The sequence below is a fragment of the Acanthochromis polyacanthus genome, chromosome 2 (assembly GCF_021347895.1).
Source record: "Acanthochromis polyacanthus isolate Apoly-LR-REF ecotype Palm Island chromosome 2, KAUST_Apoly_ChrSc, whole genome shotgun sequence".
Lineage (NCBI taxonomy): Eukaryota > Metazoa > Chordata > Actinopteri > Pomacentridae > Acanthochromis > Acanthochromis polyacanthus.
The window spans coordinates 12487856-12512110 of record NC_067114.1 but is presented as its reverse complement, the minus strand read 5'-3'; the positions used below and the strand labels follow the sequence as shown (position 1 = coordinate 12512110).

The 24255-nt window shown below is 39.6% G+C and overlaps 1 protein-coding gene across 2 annotated transcripts in view; it reads left to right on the top strand.

The window, feature by feature from the left end:
• phlpp2 (PH domain and leucine rich repeat protein phosphatase 2) overlaps positions 1-24255 on the top strand; it is a 44191-nt gene that overhangs the window by 9927 nt on the left and 10009 nt on the right. For both annotated transcript variants that reach the window (XM_051939607.1, XM_051939601.1), the window contains exons 4-12: positions 8034-8224; positions 9913-10038; positions 14533-14687; positions 17033-17179; positions 18233-18463; positions 21597-21799; positions 21949-22009; positions 22867-22962; positions 23590-23745. In XM_051939607.1, coding sequence (XP_051795567.1) covers positions 8034-8224; positions 9913-10038; positions 14533-14687; positions 17033-17179; positions 18233-18463; positions 21597-21799; positions 21949-22009; positions 22867-22962; positions 23590-23745 — 1366 coding nt within the window. The remainder of the gene's footprint in view (positions 1-8033; positions 8225-9912; positions 10039-14532; positions 14688-17032; positions 17180-18232; positions 18464-21596; positions 21800-21948; positions 22010-22866; positions 22963-23589; positions 23746-24255) is intronic.

The window sequence follows — 24255 nt, the reverse complement described above, 5'->3', positions numbered from 1 at the left end:
AAAATCCAGCGAAATTCGCTGGATTTTGGTTGATTTTTTTGTAAATGTTCTTAAAGAAAATATTAGAGGTTTTACTGATATATATGTAGTCATTTAAGATATTTTTAGGATTTTTTTGGAAGATTTTACTACTTTTTTGAAAATATTTACAAGAAATTTCTTTCTGAAGGTTTTGCAAATTTTCAGAAATTTGGGGATTTTTTTTGCTGCATTTTTGCATATTTTTCAGACAAGGAAACAAAATTTTTTTGGACAACAGGAGGCTTAAATGGTGAACAATGCTCTGTAATGCATTTCCACTTGATAAACCAGCTGATGTTCCTGCTGAGTCAGTGGAACTCTGTATGTTTGGGGTTAGAACTGCTCACTTAGTGCTCTGCCACAAAAAGAGGAAGACTGAGGAAACCACAACATCTAAAGGGATCACGTGTTCTTCATCCCTTTTCAAGTGTGCAGTCGTCCATGCACTGAAATGCAGCGCTGGTGTACCGACTAAAAACATGCTGAACTTAAATCTCATCAGCTTTGTGTTGAAACTGTGGTTGACTAATGACACACAAGAAGACTGACTATGAACACTGTGCAGCTGAATACGTCATTGTTAAACGTGAAACGGAAAGATTCGTTCAGATTTGTTGTAAAAAAAAAAAAAAAAAAAGCAACACACTCAGTGATTAATAATACAGCGTTTTATCTGTCATCAAAAAAACGAACACGATCAAGTCTCAACAATCATCACTCAGAACAGAACCGGAGTCATAAGCAGACTTTACATTTAGTGTTTTGTTTCTCTAACTTCTGCTAGACTTTATAAATACCTCTTACTATAACTGATGTTTATTTGCTTAAGCGGACAGATCCCAAACTCACTGGGGCCTCCAGCCTTACAGTGTCCAGTGGCCAACTGTTGTTTGCTTCTTGCCAACATGAGAGCTGGTCAGATCTTGGCTACTATCAGTAGTCAGGCCACACTAAGTCCAGAGTCTAGCCAGGCCCCTTGGAGACTTCCTGCCTCCTTTTGTCAACTCATGGGAAAAGAGGATCGGGGACACCAGGCATGGCTGGATTTCAGGCACTCGAAGTTCCCAGCTAAGGCCCGAGAGGACAGCTTGGTGACTGTAGAGCTGGTACAGGTTGTAGTTGAGTTCAGTGATCTCGGTGTGATCACCTCCTTTCCCATGCTGCGGTTCAGATAGTAAACATAACAATTCCAGCATTCCATTGCAGATAAATTAAACGTTATGCGATTGTCCTCCTTTTCTTGCTTGGCCTTCATGTTTGATGAGTTGTGTCAACATTAACACAAGAGGAGATCATGACCTCAGAAGATCTTCTGTTGTACGGCTACACCACTGCAGCTCAGTTTTTGGCTGTAGTGTGTGTGTCGTTGAAGCGTACAACAACAGCCTTGTTCTGAGACCTTTCTCCCAGGTGTTTGTTTGCCTAGCAGCTGTTGCCAGGAGGTAATGATCTGACTAAGCAGATGAGGGGAAACTGTGACCCATCAGTGAAGACTACAGAAGAAAGCACCTAACAGGCTCGAATGAATATACCAGCTCTAGATTTAGCAGTCTGTATCACTGGATATTGCTGTTTCCCAACCTGAAAGAAGTTAAAAGTTGATAAAAGGTCTATCTAGTGATGCAGACAGTTTTGGTTCTATGTGGCCACATTCACAAAGGAGGTTCCTTTATGGTGCTCAAACCATTTAAGGATTTACAGTTACTCTGATTATTCTACAGACCACGTTTGATTGTAATTTTTTCTGCCAAAGTAATAGTCTCTCTGAAAAATGTTTGCAGCAGGAACTCTGTTTTTAAGATTTTGGGCGAACTGGCCGTAGACAGCGCTTTCCTCTTATTAGTTATTGCTGTGGCCTCTCCACATTATTAAAGGGGAGGAGAACATTTGCTCTTTCAGCTCACAGATATTCCAGCCAGTACATACCAGCAGGAACAAATGTGTGTTGTGCATGCAGATACAAAAGCATGCTTTTAATTTACGTGTCGCTGTGCAAATTTCCTTGTTTGCATGTGTGTGTACATTTGTCAGTCACCTGTCATGTGAGCTGCATTTCTGTTTTACAGCCTCGTTTTGGTTTCAAAGTGCAACGCAGCAGGTAATTCATTAAACTCCATCATCGTCTTATTTGTTCAGGCGGGTCATCTCAAACCTTCCTCCTGCCCCCCCCCCCACACACACACACACACCCACACACCCACACACACCCTTCTGCCGCAGTGCACACACATGAAATTAAAGCAAACAGAGACGAGGGAGTAAACATTTTCTAAATACTGACTTAATAAAAAAACGCTCCCAGGGAAAACAACCGCGGAGACCTGAGGGCCAGCGTGCTCCTTTGAGTCAGCCCATGCAGCTGCAGCCCAGATGAAGCCTGCTGTAAAGTCTGGCGCTCGTCCCCTGGGCCGTGTTCCACCTCTGCCTGGGTGATCTCTTACATCTTCCAGCTTAGAGACCTGAAGCTGCTGTGCACGGTTCACGTCGGGCCTGCAGGGTCAGAGCAAAGTGAAGTAAGACATGTGAGAGCAGTGTGAACGCTGTAATTTATTATGTAGAGTGGAGTGGAAATTAAATCTAAATGAGGATTGTGGATGTCGCAAGCTTTGATGATGTTGATGGCAAACCGGTGTCTGAAACTGTGCATCCAAGTGGTTTATCTATAAATCTAAATGGTCTCATCCTGGAGGAGCAGAAAGGATAAAATCACAGCACATATGATTTCTTTCTTTATGTTACAGTGTAGAAGGGGAAAGAGCTGGTCTACAGGAACAAATAGAAGAGACGCAGTCAGACAGATTTAAGAGAAAAATTAAATTCTATTCAGATCCGAGTTACCACAGAATTGCCCCGAGCAACAGAGCTCTGCAGAGAGCAGGCGCTCGGTGGTTTCCTGCCAGCTCCTCGTAATATGCTGGTTCTGTGATGGAGTTCTGTTCCTCCCTAGGATTTCCTCTTTCCTATTTTAAACCTGCAGACCGTCTCTCATCCTCAACTCGGGGTGAGTTTTCAAGCGAGATGGCCCAAGGCTGCTGAAACATATCCACCATTTTAACGCTCTGTTTTCACGTCGTCTGTATTCAAAAGCGGTTTTCAGCTGTGTGTCTTTCATTCGAGTTCCACACAGCACGCGATTGCCGTATTTGATATCAGAAGTGAAATTCTTGCACAAAGTTTGAAGAAGAGTTTTTTTTTTTGTTTTTTGTTTTCATGTAGAGGTAAGCGCAGACCACCAGGAGGAGGCATCTGGGTGGTGGGATGAATTTGAATTTGCTGCCAAAAAGAGCTTGCTGTTCTGAGTCAAATCAGACCGTGTTTCCGCCTCCACTGACCCCCTACTGCATGCTAATGCAGTCTATGCAATCTTGAGCAAGACAAAAAAAGCCCTGGGATACAGGGAGTATTGTATTCAGCCGAGTGCTCGACAGTTGCCTTGAAATCATCCGATATGTGAGAGAAAAAAACATAAAATTTAAAAACATCACCACCAAGAGCAGGAACTACAGGCTGCAGCTACGACACAAAAGTGAAGAAAATGGGCACAATGTCTGTCCTCTAAGCATGAAATAGAAAGAACAGTTGCTTTACTTGTTTTGAGTCCTTGTCCTTCATGTGCTGATGAATCATTTTAAATTAAGCTTTTTATGCTGCTCATTTGCTCTTAAGAGGTTTAGGAGAGTGAATACTTTAGCTGGAGTCAGAATGGTGCTAAATGTCTCTGTGCCGAATACACAGATGTGAAAAGCGATGATGAACTTGCTGACGTACATTATGTGCACCCACTTAGTTTGCCCAGAGGCCATTCTGCTAAATGACAGGAGGTTATTACAGTTTGACTGAAGACGGACAAGTCTGTGTGTCGCCCTCCTGAGCAGCTTTTTCAAGGCTCAGTGTGGTAACTCCATCCTGACAGTGTCTACTAACAGTTAATCCAAAAAAGTGCAAAGAGGTTGAGCTGAGGCAGGACATGGAAGGTCTCTGGTACCAACCTGTCACTCAAAATAGCCACACCTTTAATTATGTGTAACTTTAAGCTTTAATAGGATTTAAATTTATGGGTTCTATAACAATGTGTCTGTTGTACAGTTGTCATGAGCAGGAAAATTAGCTATAGAGACCAAAATGTTTTTTGTAAGAGACTGTGAATGTTCGACTCCGAAGTCGAGCGTTTTAACCTGAGGGTCAGTGAGGATTGACTTGTCTTTGCAGCCAACCTCAAGTGGTCATTTAAAGAACTGCAGTTTTTGGCACTTTTTTTGGCTTCTTGTTTCACCTTTGGAGGTTCTGACCTCATAACTTATCTTTATTACCGCCCGGCAAAACAGCGTTTTCCAGAAGGTATTGTTTTCAGCTGCATGGTCTTGCTTGTTTGTCTGTAACAATCTGGTTTCCGCGTGATAACTCGATAAAATATTGATGTAGCCTCACCATATTTGGTACACAGGTGTACCATAATAAGACACAGGTCAAGTTCGCATTTGGTGACCTTGACCTCATTTTCAAGGTCACAGGGGTCATCTTTGTCGCCGGGCGGTCCAAGTTTGGTAAAACTTCTTGTTAGAATTATTTTCAAATTCACCAAGTAACACTCAAGGGACACTATTGAACATGTGCCATATAAATAAAAATCCCAAACATGCATCAGTTTTTTCCACTGTAAATTAGATTCATACTGTCCTCTAATTCAGCAGTTCATTGATACTTTTTTTTTTTTACGTTGACCTAAGACTGCAATAATTGTTTTCATCGGCAAGTTATTTGCTCAGTTCATCATAATTTCCTGAAGCTAATGCAAATGAATATCTTGTTTTGTCTGACCAACAGTTTAAAAATAACAGTAAGTTCATAGTTATTTTTGGAGACTATAATTTATATAGTCAGGTCAGGTAAAGTTAATTTTGTTTATTAAACACATTTTTTTTTAAAAAGTTGCCCAAAATGTGCTACAATCAAAATGGTAAAAACCATCTATCATGCTTCAGTTTAACTATTCTTTTCTATCCCTCCACCTAATCACATCCTATATAACACCTTTCATTTTCCTCTCAGTGGTTTCTTCTCTTTTGTCACCTCTCTCTTCACTCCCTCTTTCCATCTGCTTCGCTCATGGTTTTTATTTTTCAGTAATGAGGGAGCAGAGCGTTTCACCTGTTGCGGCCTCGTTGTTCATCTGCTACACCTCGTGACGTGAGATGCCGCTGAGTTCGTGGGGTGAAGGTCGCAGTCGAGCTTGAGATGAACACGAGAAGATAAGAAGTCGTGCATTCAGGCTCTCTTATCTGTCAGTCGTCACGCTGCCTCTGGGGTTTGACAGCTTCCCCCAGGACAACGTTTGACACCAGCTGATGATTAGTTTTAGCGGAGGCTATCTGTGGCTCGGCTCCTCGAGGAAACAGAGCAGCACAACATGACAGTAAACCCCTCTGGAGCCACTGGGAAGGGTCAGCATCATCAGTGGGATGAGATCGATTTGGCAGAGCAGCGAGAGGTTGCAGGAGGCACGATGGAGGTTTACAAACTCAGATTGGACTTTGATTTTGTGGACAAGGTTTCCTTAGCAACTAATCGCCCTGCAGACCTTGGGGGGGAAAGCATGTGTGTTTGTTTTTGGAGTTGGCTCTTTATGGCTGGAACTTGCTTGATGTTGCATAAATAGGCCAATGATTTTCAGATGGTTGTATTGATATGAAGCCTAAAGAGCAATGTATGTGTGAATGCCTGTTTGCCCACACCATGAATGGATGTTTTTTGGTATATTACATGCATATTTCTCGCCAGTAGCCCTAATATATAATTTCTTTATTTGAGGTTGTGAGCCTTATTAATTGTAAGCTAATGCTTACATAAAAGCACAAATAATAGATTTTCTGCCTCATATCTCTGTGACATGATCAATTTCACGGAGAAAAATATGGTTGTTTTTAAAGAAAAACAACGCTGGTAGTTTAAAAATTAAGATGAAACCAATTAAGCTGTATAAGAATTCCTCCTTTCAATCTGAACAACCAAAAATACACAATAAGCTGTGTTAGCATCCGACAGGTAGTGCGCTGTAAAATGCAAATTGTAAAAAATAAAAATTTTGTACCTGTAACTATTTAACAATTTACTGTTATTGTAAAAATCCCCTCCACCTTTTAAAAATTAAATTACAGATATGATCTTGTAAAATCCTACAAAAATAATAATTTACACGTTGACCATAAAAGCAACAAAAAACTATAAATAATGCCCATGTCAGAAATCAATATCTTCAAAAAATCCCAATTTGTTCTTTTACAGTGTTTAACAGAAAAATGACACAATTTTTTACTGTAATTTTTTTAAAATCAGGAAAAAGTTATCTTATTTTCCCCCTTATTTTAAAGACAAAATATGTACGTTACAGATTAAAAAATGGAAAATAATTTTTAAGTCTTGTTTAATATAATTTAAAATACAGTCACATCATTTAAAAAAAATTTCATTTACATATTCACTGTAAAAAAACAAAAAAAAACAAAAACAGCAAAAGAAATCAGTCAATATTCACATCCTAAATCTGTATTTTTCCAAATAGTAATTACAGCATTTTAATGCTATAAAAATTAGCAAAAACTATTAATATTTTACAGATATTTGCAATTTTTGTCATTTCTTTTGCATTTTTTCGTTTGGCATAGTATTCCACTGTGTTCTGGCATATTTTTCACCATATTAATGACATTTTTATATGTGATTTTTACCTTTTTTATGACGGTGTAGCCCACCTGACAGTGTAGCAAACCTATGTGTGGACTGATCTTGTTTCTGGTGATGGACTGTAAATCCAGTGGGAGCTTCCTGTCAGTCTGTGTCAGTTTGCAGTGAGTTGGTTTGTGCACTGCAGTGGGCGACTGTTTTGTTTAAGTACTGGTTTTAATCTGAAGCTGCACAAAGAATGGGTAAAGAAGACACTTGACAATTACCTGCTGCAGACACATTTTTGTTGTTAACAAAAAAGCGCTCTGGTCCACAGTCCAGCTGTTTCCCCCTTTTAAGCACCGTAATTCTACCCTGCATTGACCCAGGGAGGTTTTGTGTCTTAATCCCCCCCCAAGCGAGGGGACACCCAGGGATCAGGAACTGCTATTGATCTGCAAGGCAGCCAATTTGTTATCAGAAGAACTTGGCTTGTTCATTATAAGTTTCCTTGGCGAAGAAAAACATGAGGAGGCTTTCATTTCATTTGGATGCCCTTGTGAAGTGAAAGGGGAGGTGGAGAGAAAGCACGAGTTAGACAGAAAGAGAGAGAGAGCAGATTGCCAGTGAGAGCCTCTGAGTGGGAGGCAGCATAAGCTGGTTTGAGGAAAATTTAACAACAGAGGACAGGAGGCTGAGACAGTGTCTCCTCTGTGCTTGTTTGACCTGCCATTAACCTGAGTGTACTTGAAGCCTGGCAGAGACAGCAGAACTACTGTCTGATGCGTCCTTCAGCAGTGGCTTCATGCTGTGCACGTTGGCATAATTAAATTGAACAGAGTGAAGTTAAATGTGACAAAACCCTGACTCATTCATCAGTATGAGTGATTCTTCTTCTAGCTTAGGACAGCAGCAGACAGAAAACAGGAAAACTTGCCCAATTGGGTTGAACAGCAGAGCTCTGATGTGGCTTTAATCTAATAAAGTTTTAATAATGGTGGATAAAAGATGAACTCTCTTCCCTTTACGGTGAGATCAAATGTATTATTTTTCCGTTAGATCGACCCAGATGTACAGTATATGAGATAACAGGGCCGTGTCCATCCTAAGATCTGATGTAAGACCACTTCCAGGAATCACAGCACAAAGGAGTCCACTCATCTATAGGTGATATCATTATAACCTCTATGTGACTTCATCTTCTGGAAACCTCTGGTCTGGTGTGTAGCTGCAGAGCATTTGCTATTAATTAGCTGAGTTTGTTTATCGCAGCAGCTGTGGGGGTTTACGTGGATGAGATCGATGCCTGTAGATCTGCTCTAACCTCTGCATGTGGGATTTCTTTCTTCCAGAGCGTCCGGTGAACGCAGACCAGCAGGAGCGGACCTTGTTGAAAGGTGTGTTCAGCGTCAGGAAGGGCAAGACGCAGCTGCACAAGTGGGCGGAGCGGCAGGTCATCCTCTGCGGGACGTGTTTAATCGTGGCCTCCGTCAAAGACAGCCTGACTGGGAAGCTGCACATCCTGCCGCTGGTGGGGGGGAAGGTGAGAGATCAGCGCTGGGTGATCAGGCTTTCTGAGAGGGGTGTTAACCTTTCACTGTGCCCGGGGTGGAGGCCGAGCTCCAGGCCCGAGTGGAGATACTCTGCAACAACACAGCTGGGATGAACAGCTGGATGAGGTTCAAGAGATGACGCACTACTGTACATCCAGAACTGTGACCTCAGAAGTGTTGTAACTGTTAAAGTAAGCTTGGTGTTGTAATGAAAGCCTGACTGCACTGGATTTGACAGAAGATGCATAGAAAGCCTGAAAAGTTTCCTTAAGAGATGTTGTTTAGGTTAGTGTTGGATGGACCTGAAGACCACAAGTTTAAAATGAAAACTAATCAGAGAGTGTGGAGTGAGTTGACCAAACCTCACACTCCTCAGTTCTGCTTGAGGCTTTAATATATCACCTCTAAGTATCTGGCTGAACTGTCCCAATTGCGTTGTGGGTAACACAGGCAACGGGATTTGACAATTAAGACAAATGCGTGGAATAAAAATGAAAAAAAAAAATCTTTTCTTCTGCTGCATCCCTTTTAACCCTTATGCATTATTTTAAAAAGTTACCCTGAGTTCTTTAAGAATAAAAATGCCCGCATCAAATTCAATGTCAGGAAAAACATTCTCTATTAATGGTATTTTTCACTTTTAATGACTTCTCTTTTGATCTACATCAGTCCCGATCATAATTACTAAATATTCTGTCATTTTTACACTTTTAACCCATTCAGTGGCAGTTTATTTATGTGTATTGTGTCATTGTTGATTTTTATGAAGAAAAAAGAAAACACTGAAAAAAAATTTTTTTCCAAAAGAATAAACATAGCCGAAATTATCTAAAAATCAAAAGTGAAATGGACAAGAATTTGTTATTATTTCTTATCAACTGTGCATTGTGAGTCCAACAGTATTATAAGTGCAAAATTTGTCCCACCACTGAAGTGAACAGTGTGGATAGTTTCATTAAGTCTCGTGTCGTCCTGCGGGTCAAACTGACCCATTTTAAAGTTTGAAAATGTGGAAAAAATATAGATTTTCACAGTGAAACTTCTGTTGTCCACATTTTCAACATTTTGGGGAAATTTTTGAACATTTTTTGGTGGATAAAAGGAAACGTTAAAATGTTTCTTCAGAACACTGACAAAAAAATCAACCAAAAATCAACCAAATTCCAGTGAATTTTGCTGGATTTTGTTTGATTTTTTGTTTCTGAATCTTCTTAAAAATTATTAGAAGTTTTACTGATATGAATGTAGTCACTTTAGATATTTTACTCATTTTTTTTGGAAAATTTTTTACTCATTTCTTGAAAATATTTACAAGAATTTTCTTGCCAAATTTGAGGGATTTTATTGAATAAAATTCTTAAGGGAAACTTTTAAGGAATTATTGGAATTTTCTTCCTGAAGTTTTGCAAAATTTCAGAAATTTGGGAATTTTTTTTTTGCTAAATTTTTGGATTTTTTTCAGACAAGGAAGCAGTATTTTTGGTGCCTGTAAATGAGGACAACAGGAGGGTCAAGGAGTCTTTTAGCAAATGTCAGAACTCAGAATCACTGAAATACAGCCAGACAGATGCAATGTTAGCACATCATCACAAAACAAATACTGAGTACAGTGTTTGGATTAAGATGACAGTAAAATGAATTATTCTTGCACTCATTCCTATTCTCTTCTTCTTTTGAGGTGGAGGAGGTGAAGCGAAGGCAGCACTGTCTGATGTTCAGTTCTGCCGGATCGCAGGCCCAGACGTACTTTGTCAACTTTGACACACTCGCGGACTACCAGCGGTGGCATCGGCAGGCATCGAAAGTAAGCAAAAAGCAAAGCGTGTGTGTGTCTGTTTGTTTCCAGTTGGCCCCTCTGGACTCGTACTTACCGGTAAATTGAAGATTGGATTGTTGAGACTACATTCACCTCTTGAACTGTCTGGTTGGAGTTAATTGAACAGCAGACATATTCATATATTCAGATCTTTATTACTTCAATTAGAAAACACGTCTACTCAGGGTTTCTGTTCGGCCTTCTCCAGTAGAGCCTTTTATTAGACGTCACTGTGGATTAGATGATGCTAAACGACCCAAACATACAGCATCTTTGTATTCGTGTGTCTCCATTTGTCTGAGCTTCCTGCCAGTTCTTCACAGCTGTTCTTCGAAAAATTCATTGTTTCTGCTCTGCTCAGCTCGCTTTGTCTCTAATATCCTAATTAATGGCTGTTGTGCCGCAGCTCCTTCCTGGAGCTGAACTGCCTCAGTGAGAGCCTCCACTGAGGCAGAGCCAGCATACAATTAGCCATGGAAGGAGAAAGCCAGCAGAAAAAAAAGAAAATCCAATTAGTTGCAGATTCATGCTAAGTCCAGGATCTCTCTCCAGCACGGTGGTATGGATTACTGGGTTAGAGTAGCCTGTTAGCACTCTCTGCTTAGACTGAGACTTGGCCTAGAGGTTTCTATGGAGACGGTGGATGGTGACTGATGATGGTTTTTGGTGGATTTGGGCCAGTGTTTATGCTCCACTGCATAAAGTGTGTGTGTGTGTGTGTGTGTGTGTGTGTGTGTGTGTGTGTGTGTGTGTGTGTGTGTGTGTGTGTGTGTGTGTGTGTGTGTGTGTGTGTGTGTGTGTGTGTGTGTGTGTGTGTGTGTGTGTGTGTGTGTGTGTGTACTTGCAAAGTGAGCATGCAGGATGAGAATGAATACCGAGGTGCAGTGATACATAATAGAACACAATATCAACATTTGTATTTGCAGGGACTCAGAAAGTATAAAATATGTCATAGATTAGTTGCAACAACGGATGTAGATGTAGGAAAAATGTAGAAAAAATAGTGTTCATCAGAACACAGTCTCTGCTAAATACAGCATTTTCTTAAAAACCGCTCATCACAGCCGTGCAAAAATGTCATTTATGTTCTCATGTCATTTTGAAATAAAAGCAGCTTGAATGTAAAATTAATTACGTTCTAATTTTGCTTTTGCTGACACTGGTTAGCTACAGTATCTCCTACCAGTGACAAATGTTTGCTATTTATTAGGATTTTTTACATTATTTTGTGCAAACGGCATTGTAAGTGTAGCCCTGACTACATGACAGCAAAAATGAAATTCATTTTCCTGGATGACACTCAGTATTTAGACTCTATCAGTCTGGAATAATGATACCCTCCTCAGGATGTAAGAAGAACTGTGGAATCATCATTCTTGAGGAATGTTATAATACAACAGATTACCTGTTATAGCAGTTTGCATGTTGGTTAAGTTTGTTTACCACTCTGCAGATTGCCTGGGTTGCTCATCTCTGACGGAGCTTCTCTGACTTGTTGACTAAAGACTAAGACTAAAATTCCTTTTCTTCCCAATGTTTCACTGTCACAGTGTTGAGTTGCAAAGCGAATCATCTAAAACGGCAAATCTGTCCTAATTCCTCTGTAACCCTCCGTTTCCATCGCCGCCTCTCACATCACTTATGCACTCCCTTTAAAGAGCAGTTGCTTCTTTGATGTGGCTGCCCGATGAGTTGTTTTGTGGGAGATGAGAAGTTTTTTGTCTTTGTCGTCTCTAAATGCGGTGACGTGATGTCATGCTCTGCTGAGCAGTCGTCCCATTTTCTGGGTTGGTGCACAGTGTGCAGCCCTGTAGTTAATGGAGGAGACGGCCCTCAGACTAGACTAGACGAGCGCTGCTGGGTCGCCCGCACTGATGACTTGCCTGTAAACAATCATCTCTGAGACGATGGAGATCAGCGCAGATGCGATATTGAGAGAATAAAAGTGGAACAAATTCTCAGCAGCGACAGCAGACTGAGATTTGAACTGTATTATAAAAAAAATGACAAGTGTAGATGCAGCCGGTCACTCCTTGACACCCACACATATTGGTTTTGTGTGGAAAAACTGCATTATAGTTTCATGGGAACTGAAATGCTATAATCCTCAGGGTGGTTAGATTTCTGCTGTTCTGTTGTACTGAACTACTTTAGTTTTAGATTCAGCTGATAAACCGGCATCTCAATCTGTAGCTGCACTTGTTCGATAAAATCAGGCTGTAAATGGCTGATGTTAAGATGGATTCTATCACTGCTGTGAATAGTCAGAATCAGAAATAAGTTATTGATCCTTGAGGGGGAACTGATTGCAAAAATAAGTCAGACAGCATTTTAAATATTATGCTAAGACAAGTAGAAAAAACAACTGTGCTTCCCCAGAAGATAAGATTTTTGGGTGTGTGTATATTCTTGACAAGACGGCTTGCTACATGTGTAATATCTTTAACTGCCAGCTGTAAAAAAAAAAAAAAAGAAAAAAGAAGAAGAAGCCTGATGGTGTTTTTAGGGTTGGAGAGTGTTTGCTGCCTGACTGTGTTGATCAAAGACTCACATAATTCTTGTGCAAAAAACGTGTTTTAGTGTCTTAACTTAATGACTCAAGAGAGAATACTTGTTTCCTCTGTTAGGTTGGTGTTGACACTGTCATTGAAATCCATTTTTATTTCAGTATCGTGAAGCTGTCGATGCCAATTGAGCTCAAGAGAAGAGGCAGATGTGTATATTAATAGCAAAGCCAATGTTTTGATGTTAAATAAATCCATTATGTGTGGGCTACAATTAACTGGAGCAAGTTTTAGGAATTTCTCCCATAATTGCATCACTTCTAAAAAGAATCCGTTATCTGTATGTTTTCTGTTTACTTACCTGTTCTTTATAGGTTGTACTCCTTGCATGATTTATTTGTCTGTGTACTTCACACCATCATTTCCAGGATTTTCAGTTTATGGCACAGTAAACTTTTGTACCTTATGCCTACTGGGGTTGCATGATACTGGAAATACTGACATTGCAGTATTTGGTTTTGTCAGATATCTTGAATGGCTCATTTGGGGTGAAATTAATAATTCTGGGGTGATTTTGGGTGTTTTAGTAAAAAGCCAGCTTCCAGGGGTAATTATAAATTCATATTAATGATATAGATGATCAGTTCTGGCATCCAGAGCTCAGGCTATCAATCTAACACTCTTTATCCTTCATCATTCCTCAGCCTCATTAGCACCGTGCCCTTCATTTAGAAATTAGTGTGCCTTTAGCATTAAATTGCTTATAAAACTAAGATATATTAAATAGTTTCAACTTAGGAAAACTGGTGTATTACAGGACAAGTTCTTAAAGAAGACAGATTAGTGAATACAACGTGGGTAGAACTTACCAAATGCAAGCTGGAGTCTGGCCAGAGCAAAACTTGTTCTATGCCGGAGCCTTCGTCATGTTTACTGCGTTGTAAGACTCCACTGTAGCTGCACAGTGTTCCACCTATGAAAGCTCTTTCATCTTCTGCCTTGCATTTTCCATACAGCTCTGGGATTACAACTTGAAGAAGTAAAGGTCTGCAATGTTGATTGCGTTTTTTTAAACCTCTTTAGTAACTCTGTTAATTGGAATCATGTCATTTGTGAGGTGAGACGTTGTTGTATAAGTAATTCTGTTTGCCATTTGGAACCTTTCTCATTTGGTGTAACACTGGCAAAATAGTTTTTAACTTCATATGGTACTTAGATGTGATTTTGTAATTGTCATAGAGAGCTTTGTGATGCAGATTTAAATGGTTAAACACATTAGCTGCTAACAGAATACCTGTTTTTGGTCAATATCAAAATATTTTCATACAGTTATTGCTGCATTTCCATGTGCAACCAAATCTTCCAGTTGGTTATGGTTCCAATTTTGTTCTGCACCACATGGCAATCAACAAGCTCTGTGTATCATTTAAACAAAGTTTATATAACTGTGCATCCAAGAAGCCTTTCAATTAATTAATTATGTTCTATAAGATACATTTGTCATGTAAAATGAAAATCTTGAGGGTTTTCTTCTTGTGTCAGGCAGGAAAATATTGTAACACGAAGTTAAATTGCCCAACTTTACATCCCTCCTCCTGTGATGTGAGTGAAACACGCCCATTGTGATGCCGATGCTAAAACAATATATCGTGCAGCCCTATTGTCTACCTTTGATTTTTCCATGCCTGCTCCCAGTATCATAAGTAAAGCTTGTGTCTTATTAGCTTGTGTCAACCTCACTGATTCTGTGTCGTGCATCTTTAAAGTGATCCTAACACTTTGTGCGTTGTAGCTGCAAGCAGCTCAGTAGAAGCTGACAGAGTTCAGTCAGTTACGTGGTGTGATATGGAAGATGCGACACTAACAAGCCAAACAGAAAATAGTAGCACCAACTCTGCGCACTTATAGCTCCTGTTCTAAACTTGCTGCATGTGTGTTGTGTATACCTGTGTGTGTGTGTGTGTGTGTGTGCATATAGGTGGTGTCTCAGACGGTCAGTCTGGTGGATTTGTCCTGCTACAGTCTGGAAACGGTGCCTGAATATCTGTTTTACAGTCAGGATATCACCCACCTCAACTTGCGACACAACTTCATGAGCCTGCAGGGACCTGGAGGTCTGCTCAACCTCCCCAGGTAGTCACACCCATAATATACAAACAATAAACCAGTAAAGTGAAGGTTCGGGTGCTGTTCTGATTCTGTACTCTGGCCTCCCAGTGGAGCATGTTATATAGACAGCCAGATCTTGAAAAGAAGAAAAAAAAGAAGCAGCTGCTACTGTCATCAGTCAGACCAGTTAACTTGGCATTAGTCTCCTGCAAATACTGCTACAGTTAGCTTAATACTAAAGATTCAAATGTTTATTTGTTCATTAAGTCAGTGCTTTAGTTTACTTTTCTAAAAATTGGACCATAATTTCCAGTCATTGCTATTCATGCTTTAACAATGTTTCAAAAAAGATTCTTGCACGCTGTCCAACTTGCAAAAATACATTTATTTGCAAAGTATCAGAGACATCATTAAAAATAAGGACTGGCTGTAATTCCACAACCAACTGGCATCCCCCACATACTGTAGGGAAATTATAAATTCCAGAACATTAGTCCACCACATGGCAACTTTCAGTAACATACAGGAAGTCAGAAACTTAAATATATCCCAAATATTTGTAAAATCCTCAGGTATGAGTGCTTAAAACCCCCACTGAGCCAAAACCACATTCTCCAAAAGGTTGTACATTGCATATACAGATGAACTTGTAGTTGCAAAATACACAATTTCAGCAGACAGAATTAAATAGAGTAAACAGGAAAGGTTAACAGCAATAATAAATCATCTTAATAATACATTTTCTGGAGACATTCCAGAGTACAATGTAGAAATATAGGGAACATCTAAGCCTCCTCAACCTATGCAGCAATAATTTCTACTTTCTAAAAGTGAACATAATCAACAGGTCACATTGGTAAGTCAACCTTGTAATGTGTGTGCACATTCATATGTGTCCCAGACTGTCTGGAACTGGACAAGGAACCCCAACGGATTATTTTTTTGAACTTGTGGAAATGCGTGTGCCCCTTGTAATAAAACAGATGTGCAAAGACTGTCTTTGTCTTAAATGTCTGTTCTATTCATGTAGAAATAAGCTATGACAGCTATGATGCTAGCATTTTGTAGCTACTCAGCTGTTTGAGTATTCCACTGTGACACATGACATTTGTGATGCTCTTTATATAAGCAGACAATATACATCTTCACTCTCATTCCCATTACACAGGACAGGAATTTAGCTGCGTGTTCACGTCTGCGCTGGGAGCTGAGCTTATATAAACATTTATTATTAGACACATTGCTCTTACGTGTTAATCATCTTCACCTCCTTTAGCTCCTGTCGTGTCCCTCAAGCATTCTTTGTTAACTGGGTGTAGGTGCACCGCGTGAATAATGAATACGTGCGGTTATAAAAGGGCCCAATTCTGCGAAGATTTGCACATTAATGTCTTTAATTAATTGTCTTTAGCCCTTCGATTCCTGGTGCTCCCTCCTCCTTAATTGTACATTCAGAAAAAGGAAACCTGAATAACAAGTGTTGTGACTCATGGCAGCCACCGCCAACGCTCACAGCACCTGAGAACCAAGAGGAAGGTGGAGTTAATACAAGAGATGTAACTGTGCAGCAGAACTTCATTCATCACAGCCTGAACTCCTGGACCTGTGTCACACATGTGCACATACACAGCAGATTTAATGCGTGCACATGAGTTTTCATTTCGAGCACACAGCTGGGACTTCAGGTGTAAAGTACGCGAGTCAAATCATCTTCATCAAATGTAGTAAACAATGTATGACTGGAACCTCTAAATTGAGTTATATCATCAGCTGTTAATATCAAGGCACTAATGGGAGATTTTAATACTTTTTTATTGAGCGCTGTTCTTCTTTTTCTTTTTTTTTTTGCCATTTTCAACTGCATTTTAACCATCTTAATAACATGAAGCACAAACAATGACTCTAAACTACCACCGTGGACCTGAAGGGAGTCAGTCTCTAATGTAACCTTTACAGTTCTCACCCTAAAGCTCAAGAATTGCAGCTCAGTCTTAGCACATTCCTGTATTTCTACTGTTAATTCGCCACAGTGGCCAGCAATCTTCTGCTGCCCATGTGAACTGAACAGGAACAAAATCTTATGTGCTTAGTTTGAATCACAGGATTTAATTGCTATTTTGTTAAGGACTACACTCGCTCTGTGTTTTTGGATGCACTTTTAAAACCTGTTTCTAGCACTGCAGCAGTACTACATGAATGGACACACATCAGGTATCGTGATGCTGCTTTTCTTTCCTTGTTACTGCATAATGACAATTTTTCCGGTGACCTCAAAGAAATGTCACAACAAATGTGATAAACAAAGCAAGAAGTTCCCTTTTTGTAGTTGTTATTTAAGATTCCATCTGCCGTTCTCTCTGTTTTTTCAGGTTTTCCCAGCTGAAGAGCCTGAACTTATCTCACAACCGTCTGGGTGTGTTTCCTGAATGTGTTTGCGAGATCCTCACATTAACTGAGCTCAACCTCTCCTGTAACAGTCTCCACACCATCCCTGTGCAGATAGGAAACCTTCAAAGGTATGACACACACATACAGATACTATACCGGGCTTTGCAAAAGTTCTGTTACACTTGCAAAATGAACACAAAGATTTTTTGGTGCAATAAGATAATTTTTTATTTTCCAAATATTTCAATATATGTGTTAATGATAATATTAATCAGAAATGTGGCCACCCAAAAGTTTTATCTTATTGCACCAAAAAATCTTTGTGTTCATTTTCGTGAATGTCTCAACAAGTGTAACAGAACTTTTGCAAAGTCTGGTATATATATATTACTTTTGTTAGGATATTCATAGATGGCAGTACCCACAAAATTCAAGTTAATGGTAGAACCGCATGATGATAAAGCGCTTCCATGTAGACAACCAGAGTGAAATTCTGCTCATACTGCCAAGCGAAAACAATAACTGCATATGTAGAAGATGTTTTAGGGCTGGAAAAAATGTTTCACCTTCATACAAAGGCTTCAGAGCTGAAGAAGCCCCTTAAATGAAGGTGAGACATCTTTGAGAACCTGCAAAAGAAGTCCAGTTGCTTTTAAATGGAGGTTCTTGGATTCCTAATAATGGTCTACGTATCAAAAATCTGTCTGTGTATGCTTGTGGCTCTGAAGTACAAACCATAGCAACATTTCTCATATTAACAAATGTACAGCAATGAAAATAAGATAATTACTTAGCTGACTGAAATATCGTCTGATTTTCTGTATTAGATTTTAACTGTATTTTCTCTTTTGCTCATTTGTTGTTGCATATTGGTGTGGTTTGCACTTTTACGCCATTACACAAATAATGACCTTTCTTTGTTTACATAACTTTATTCTACCCAGATAAATCTAAATAAGGGTTGAGGAAGTCAATGAAAGGCATATGACCACAATATTTTGTCATGCAGTCAGATTAAAGCAGATATTTTTCATCCTGCAGAGCTACTTAATGTAGGATGTTGCTCCATAAACAGTGGATATAACAACAAATTGATACTAGCAGATATTTTGACTACTCTGAAGTTTAAAAAAAAAAAAAAAAAGCAAAACATGCCCGTTTTGTTCTCTTTCACCTTGTAGCCTGCAGACGCTGTCTTTGGATGGAAACCACCTCAGCTCCCTGCCCGAAGAGCTGGGTGGCCTGTTTCAGCTCAACAGCCTGGGGCTCTCCTTCAACAGCTTCTCTCACATCCCTGCTGTGCTGGAGAGACTGAGTGCGGTGGACAAGCTGGCGATGGCTGGGAACAGAGTGGAGAGTCTGGAGTTGTGCACTCTAGTCAGAATGAGCCACCTGAAAATCATTGATCTCCGGTAAGATGCGTAAACAGCTCTCAGCTCTCTGTACTTCCTCAGTCTTTTTGTTCTTTATTTCTTTTTCCTCTTCTTCTTGTCTTAACCCTCCTGTTGTCTTCATTTACAGGCACCAAAAAATATTGTTTCCTCGCATGAAAAAAATCCAAAAATTCAGCAAAAACAAATTCCCCAAATTTCAGAAAATTTGCAAAACGTTCAGGAAGAAAATTTCAATAATTCCTTAAAAGTTTACTTCAAAAGTTTTATTTAAAAAAAAAAATCCCCTAAATTTGGCAAGAAAAATCCTGTAAATATTTTCAAAAAATGAATAAAAATCCTAAAAATATCTAAAGTGATTACATATATATCAGTAAAACTTCTAATGTTTTCTTTAAGAACATTCAGAGAAAAAGTCAACCAAAATCCAGCGAAATTCGCTGGATTTTGGTTGACTTTTTTTCTGAATATTCTTAAAGAAACATTTTTAGCATTTCTTTTTTCCACCAAAAATGTTCAAAAACAAATTTCAAAAATGTCGAAAATCAGAAGTTTCACTGTGAAAATATTTTTTCCCCACATTTTCAGACTTTAAAACGGGTCAGTTTGACCCGCGGGACAACACGAGAGTTAATCTCCACATCTGTTATTATATAAATCAACCTGGTCGCTGTGTAATGTGTAAAATGAATCCACCAATCATGCAGCAAATATGAGATCCGAGAGTTGTACTACGAAGCAAGTTTGACAAAGCCAGACTTTCTTTGTCTTAACGGTCTTGACAAAACCTAGAATCCAAGTCAGAGATAACAAATATTACATCTGTGGTCATCAGCATTCTTTACTAATAGATTTTCCTCATCTGGCTCTGTATGCGTTCACATAAAAGGGTGTAACTGATGCATCATTTCACATCTTCCCCACAAAATGGACCACTTTTCTGTTCTGCCTGCTTTAGCTAGGAGAAACGGGTTGGTGTAATAGCAAACTGTGAAGACAATAAAAATTTATTACGGCAAAAAACAATTACTGTAAATGATACAAGAGAAGAATGCCGGTAGAAAATTGCTAATGGTTTAAGTTAATATATTTATTTTAGCACTCATTGCACTCTCAGTGAGGCTGTTTATGTCCAATGTGACAGCTGCACATTAGAGCTCTGAAACTTTAAACTTCACACATCTAAACATGTTTCTAAAGAAGTTCTGACACTGTCTTATAAAAAAGGATATGTGGAAATCAGCTCAGTTTTCCTGCATGTCAAATTAAAATGAATGTTAATGACTGACTGTTCTCTGTGAGACTAACCCCTTTCCAAAGCTGCAATATCAGCGGTGTAAAACAGACTTGGCAGCAAATCAGGACCAAACATAAAAACATATTTATGCATTTTCCACATCACCCTTCAAAAGCCTGTAGATTCCTGTAAGCAGTGACAGTTTGTCTCCTGCAACTGAACGGCTTCATTCACTGTTTTTACCAACGTCAGCTCAACAGGTTTGCAGATAAAACATTTTCCCATTTCCTGAGAATTTACATCACTCGTAGAGAATATTGCCAGGTGAAATAATGGTGTTTCTTGCAGCCGATTTAAACTCCTCATTAGCTGTGCCGCATCAGTTGCCATGGTGATCTAGCAGGTTAAATACGAGCCATTTCCTTGACAGTAAAAAACTCTATAACCAACACACTTCACTAACTCATTCATCCTGCTTTGTTGTGCACCTTTCTGGACAATAATTCTGCTCTGCCACCTACAAAGCTCTTCTTTCTTCATACCTTTTTTTCATTCTCTCACCTCTTTCATTGACAGGAAGATAAATGTCTCGAGACAAACACTAGTCTGAACCTCAGCCATTCTTGCTTTCCTCACCACCCCTCTAAGACTCACTTTTGTATTTAAATTTTATTTATAGAAGCCAGATTTGCTGATTTACTAAAATTCCTTTTAAAGCATGAGCAAGCTGTACACCTATATTCACACCTGGGAACTGCTCAGGACTATGTAGAGTCAGACATAGTTGCTTAACTCTTAGCAGTTTCACAAGAATGGGTGGGTGCTAAAGGAACTTTATGGCAGGTAGTGAAAGATATAAAAGTTTTACTCACTGATTGTGAATAATCTGGAGCAGACCAACTCCAAGCACAGCCAAATACTAACTCAACTTTGGGAGTTAAGTTGTAGTTTGGCAATAGCAGACTACATTTAAAAGGTCAAGGTGAATCTGTGGTGGATTACTGGGCTGGCAGGCCTTATAAAAGAGGATTAGTTGTTTATTAACTCAATGGATGGGGTCACAGAGAGCCTTGATCTCAATATGAGGCCTTGACATACAGCTATAAACTCAGAATTTCTCTCATTTTTGTTCACATGGACATGTTTTCTACTATTATCCAGTTTTGTGTTCCGTAATAGCTGTCTACCTTAGGGTGACGTGTGATAAAGACTTGCCATTTCAACCTCAGATAGTGAAATCAAACTGTGATGTTTTGGAAAATAACTTAATTTGAAACAGCCTTAACTACAGGGTGTCTCAAAAATTTTACATCATTTCACAGGGCAATAATTTTGGCAATTCTTGTTGAAATAACCTCAAATTTTCACAGAATGTGTAGAAACGGATCAAGATGTTATACTTAATGTTTTATTTTTGTTCTGTTTTCAGGTTGAACCATGCCGTTCACTGCCAAAGAGAAGTCATTTTGCGTCTTGGAATATGTTGATGTTGATGATGGTCTACCAGATCCTTTAGCCCTGTATAAGCAGCCTTCCTCTTTAAACTTTTGGGACCAAGTCCAAATTTGTTTCTCAGTTGGTGAAGTTTTTCCAAATGTTGCATTGAAGGCATGTTGCACAGTCTTGAGTGACGGTGTGTGAGCATATTCCAAGATGCAAAATGACTTCTCTTTGGAATGAACGGCAAGGCTCAACCTGAAAACTGAACAAAAATAAAACATTAAATATAAAATCTTGATCCGTTTCTACACATTCTGTGAAAATTTGAGGTTATTTCAACAAGAATTGCTAAAATTATTGGCCTGAGAAATGATGTTAAATGTTTTGGGATACCCTGTATAATATTTTTCAAATTAATCTGAGGCTTTCTCCTTTGCTCTAGTGACAATAACCACTAATAATCTCTGTTAAATGTAGGCTGAACAGGCTGCGGTGGGTGAAAAGTGAGAATCTGGAGGCAGTGAACCAGGTGACCCAGCTGGACTTGCGGGACAATTGCTTGGACTCACTGGACCTGAGCTCCGTCTGCAACCTGGAGAATCTCCACTGCCAACGCAACCAGCTGGGGACACTCACACTCAGCGGCTTCACACTGCGCATGCTTCATGCCAGCAGCAACCGTGAGTCAATTAGAGCGTCAACTAGCTGCTGTTATTGCTTCACTGGCCATTTGTCTGCGTGTTCTCTCTAATGATACATCCATCCTACAAACACACATGGAAACGGTCCAGATGTTTGGTTGATGATTGCTGCTTTTATCTGCCCACAGGCCTCACAACAGTCAACATCTATCCAGTCCCTAACCAGCTGACATACATGGACCTATCACAGTGAGTTCTGGCTGGGAATAAGAACACTTCTTCTCTCACACACAAGTGGTCACAGACATGTCAAAAGAGGCTTTGATGTCAAAAATAGGGTCTTTATCTCAGTGGTAGGTAATCTATTTGTGCACAGTGTTTATGGGGTTGTAAATCAATTTAAGTGCTGAACTGGATAGTCAATACTCAACAACCTCAAAGCAAATATGCTGTGGAATTTAGCCGGTGAGGCATCACAGTATTTGCAATTATCATACTTCAGAAAATCTATCAGGTTGGGATCTGAAGATTAAGTTTTGTTTGAGCTAATATTTCTTCATTTTTTCCACATTTACTCTGCTATATGTCCATTTTTCTGCACCATGTACAAAGGGGTTTTAACCAGATTCTGCAGAAATGTGAATTCTTAAGAATCAATAGCTGATACAAAAGTGCCTAAAATATCCCTTTAATATTAGTTTTACTTTGCCTGTATGGAAAAATGTGTTTGTGAAATGTTTGCAAATTTGGAACAGAAACTGTTTTGAGGTCATAAACCTTTGACCTGTACAATATACTTTGTAATCTGTTTCATGTAGGCCTAACTAAGCTCAGTAAATGTTAATATGTAAAATAGTCTGTCCTGTTTTTCTGAATCGCCTATCAGTGTAAGAAACATTTGTAAAATCGTCTCTTCAACCTGCACAACACTGACTGCACACACGAACTGTTTTTATTCAAATGCAGATCATTTGCATGATTAAATAACCCTGGAGGAGATCAGTTTGGCCTCTTGCCTACTACAATTTCAATACTGTTTACTCGTCTGTCCAATTAAAAGCAAGATACCAACTCCGCTCAGTTTGAATCTTTGTGTGTTGAGACAGGAACCTCTTGGAGTATCTCCCTGACTGGGTGTGTGACTGCAGGAAAATTGAGATGCTGGACGTCACACACAACCTCCTGTCTGAGCTTCCCTCCAGGTTATGGGGCTTTTGTGTCACTAATCATGAACCTTTTCTACTCGTATTGTATCTCTGTGTTGCGTGATTACAATGTATTCAGCCTTTTAGCTCCTCATACTGTCAGGAATTCGAAGATCAGGTATCACATTACTCACAGTCAGCTGCTCACTCCAGCGCCAAACTGCTTTTCCTCATGTCCATGTGAAGATTTTGTTGTGGCCGTGGAGCCAAGGGAAGAACGAGGCACAGCAGCTTTTATCTTTAGCTTTTGATTGCAGCAGTAAAACATGGCCATCCTATAATACTTGGCTCCGAGTGCCATCAGTCACTGCCAGCCTCCAGCACATTCATTTGCATTTGAATGAATGAATCAGACAAGGCATTTGCAAATTATATTATAGTTCCCTAACCACTATACCCACTCAGAACCTCTGTGATGGTATCAGGGGATAATAAAAAGGCAGCCAAGCTGAAAAAGTCACTGATTGATTGGTTAGGACCCCCGCCGCCCTGCACACACATACACTGAGCTTCACACCTGGTCAGTCTACACAGAAAGGTGATGTTCTTTGCCCTTTTTTTCTGCCTTTTCATTCTGTTCTTGTCCTAATCTCGCTCTCTAATGACTCTTCTGGCCTTCAACAGACTGCTCAACAGCTTGAGTTTGAGGAAGCTGCTGACGGGGAACAATCGTTTGCAGAGAGTGCCTGACCTACTTGACCACGTCCCTCTGGAAGCTCTAGACCTTCAGCACAACAAGCTAGCTGAGCTTCCTGAGAGTCTCTTTTACAAGGCCTTAAAGTGAGTCTCTCAGCCCCCCTTTTCTCTTCTCCTATTTCTGATTCTATTTCAATTGTGCCTTCAAAATGATTTATGCTATTATCTGAGTCCTCGATCAGCTGCTGTGGAACTTTTACTGGCAGTGTCTTCACTGTTATGTTGCAGCAGACAGTTATTTTACCGCATCTCATAGTTTTGGGAATAAACTATAGATGGTTTGAAGGAATTGTGGTCAAGATCAATGGAGCATTCCGAACCGTAACTGGAGATTCATTTTCTCTCCTATTTCCTGTGTGGTAAATCACTTAACACCCATTAGCAGTTCAAATGCTCTAATGTACTTTACTGCCTGTAACGCTGAGACATAATGGCTGTGACTTCTTGGTGCATAATGGGTTTCCTGATGTGTTGCCTAAGAGCTGCACAACATACAAGAGGAAGCAGTTGCATTAAAAAAAATGATGGAAAGAAGTATGGCAAGGGAAAATAGGTTGACAGCAAATTCTTTTAACTATATTTGTGAGGCAAAAT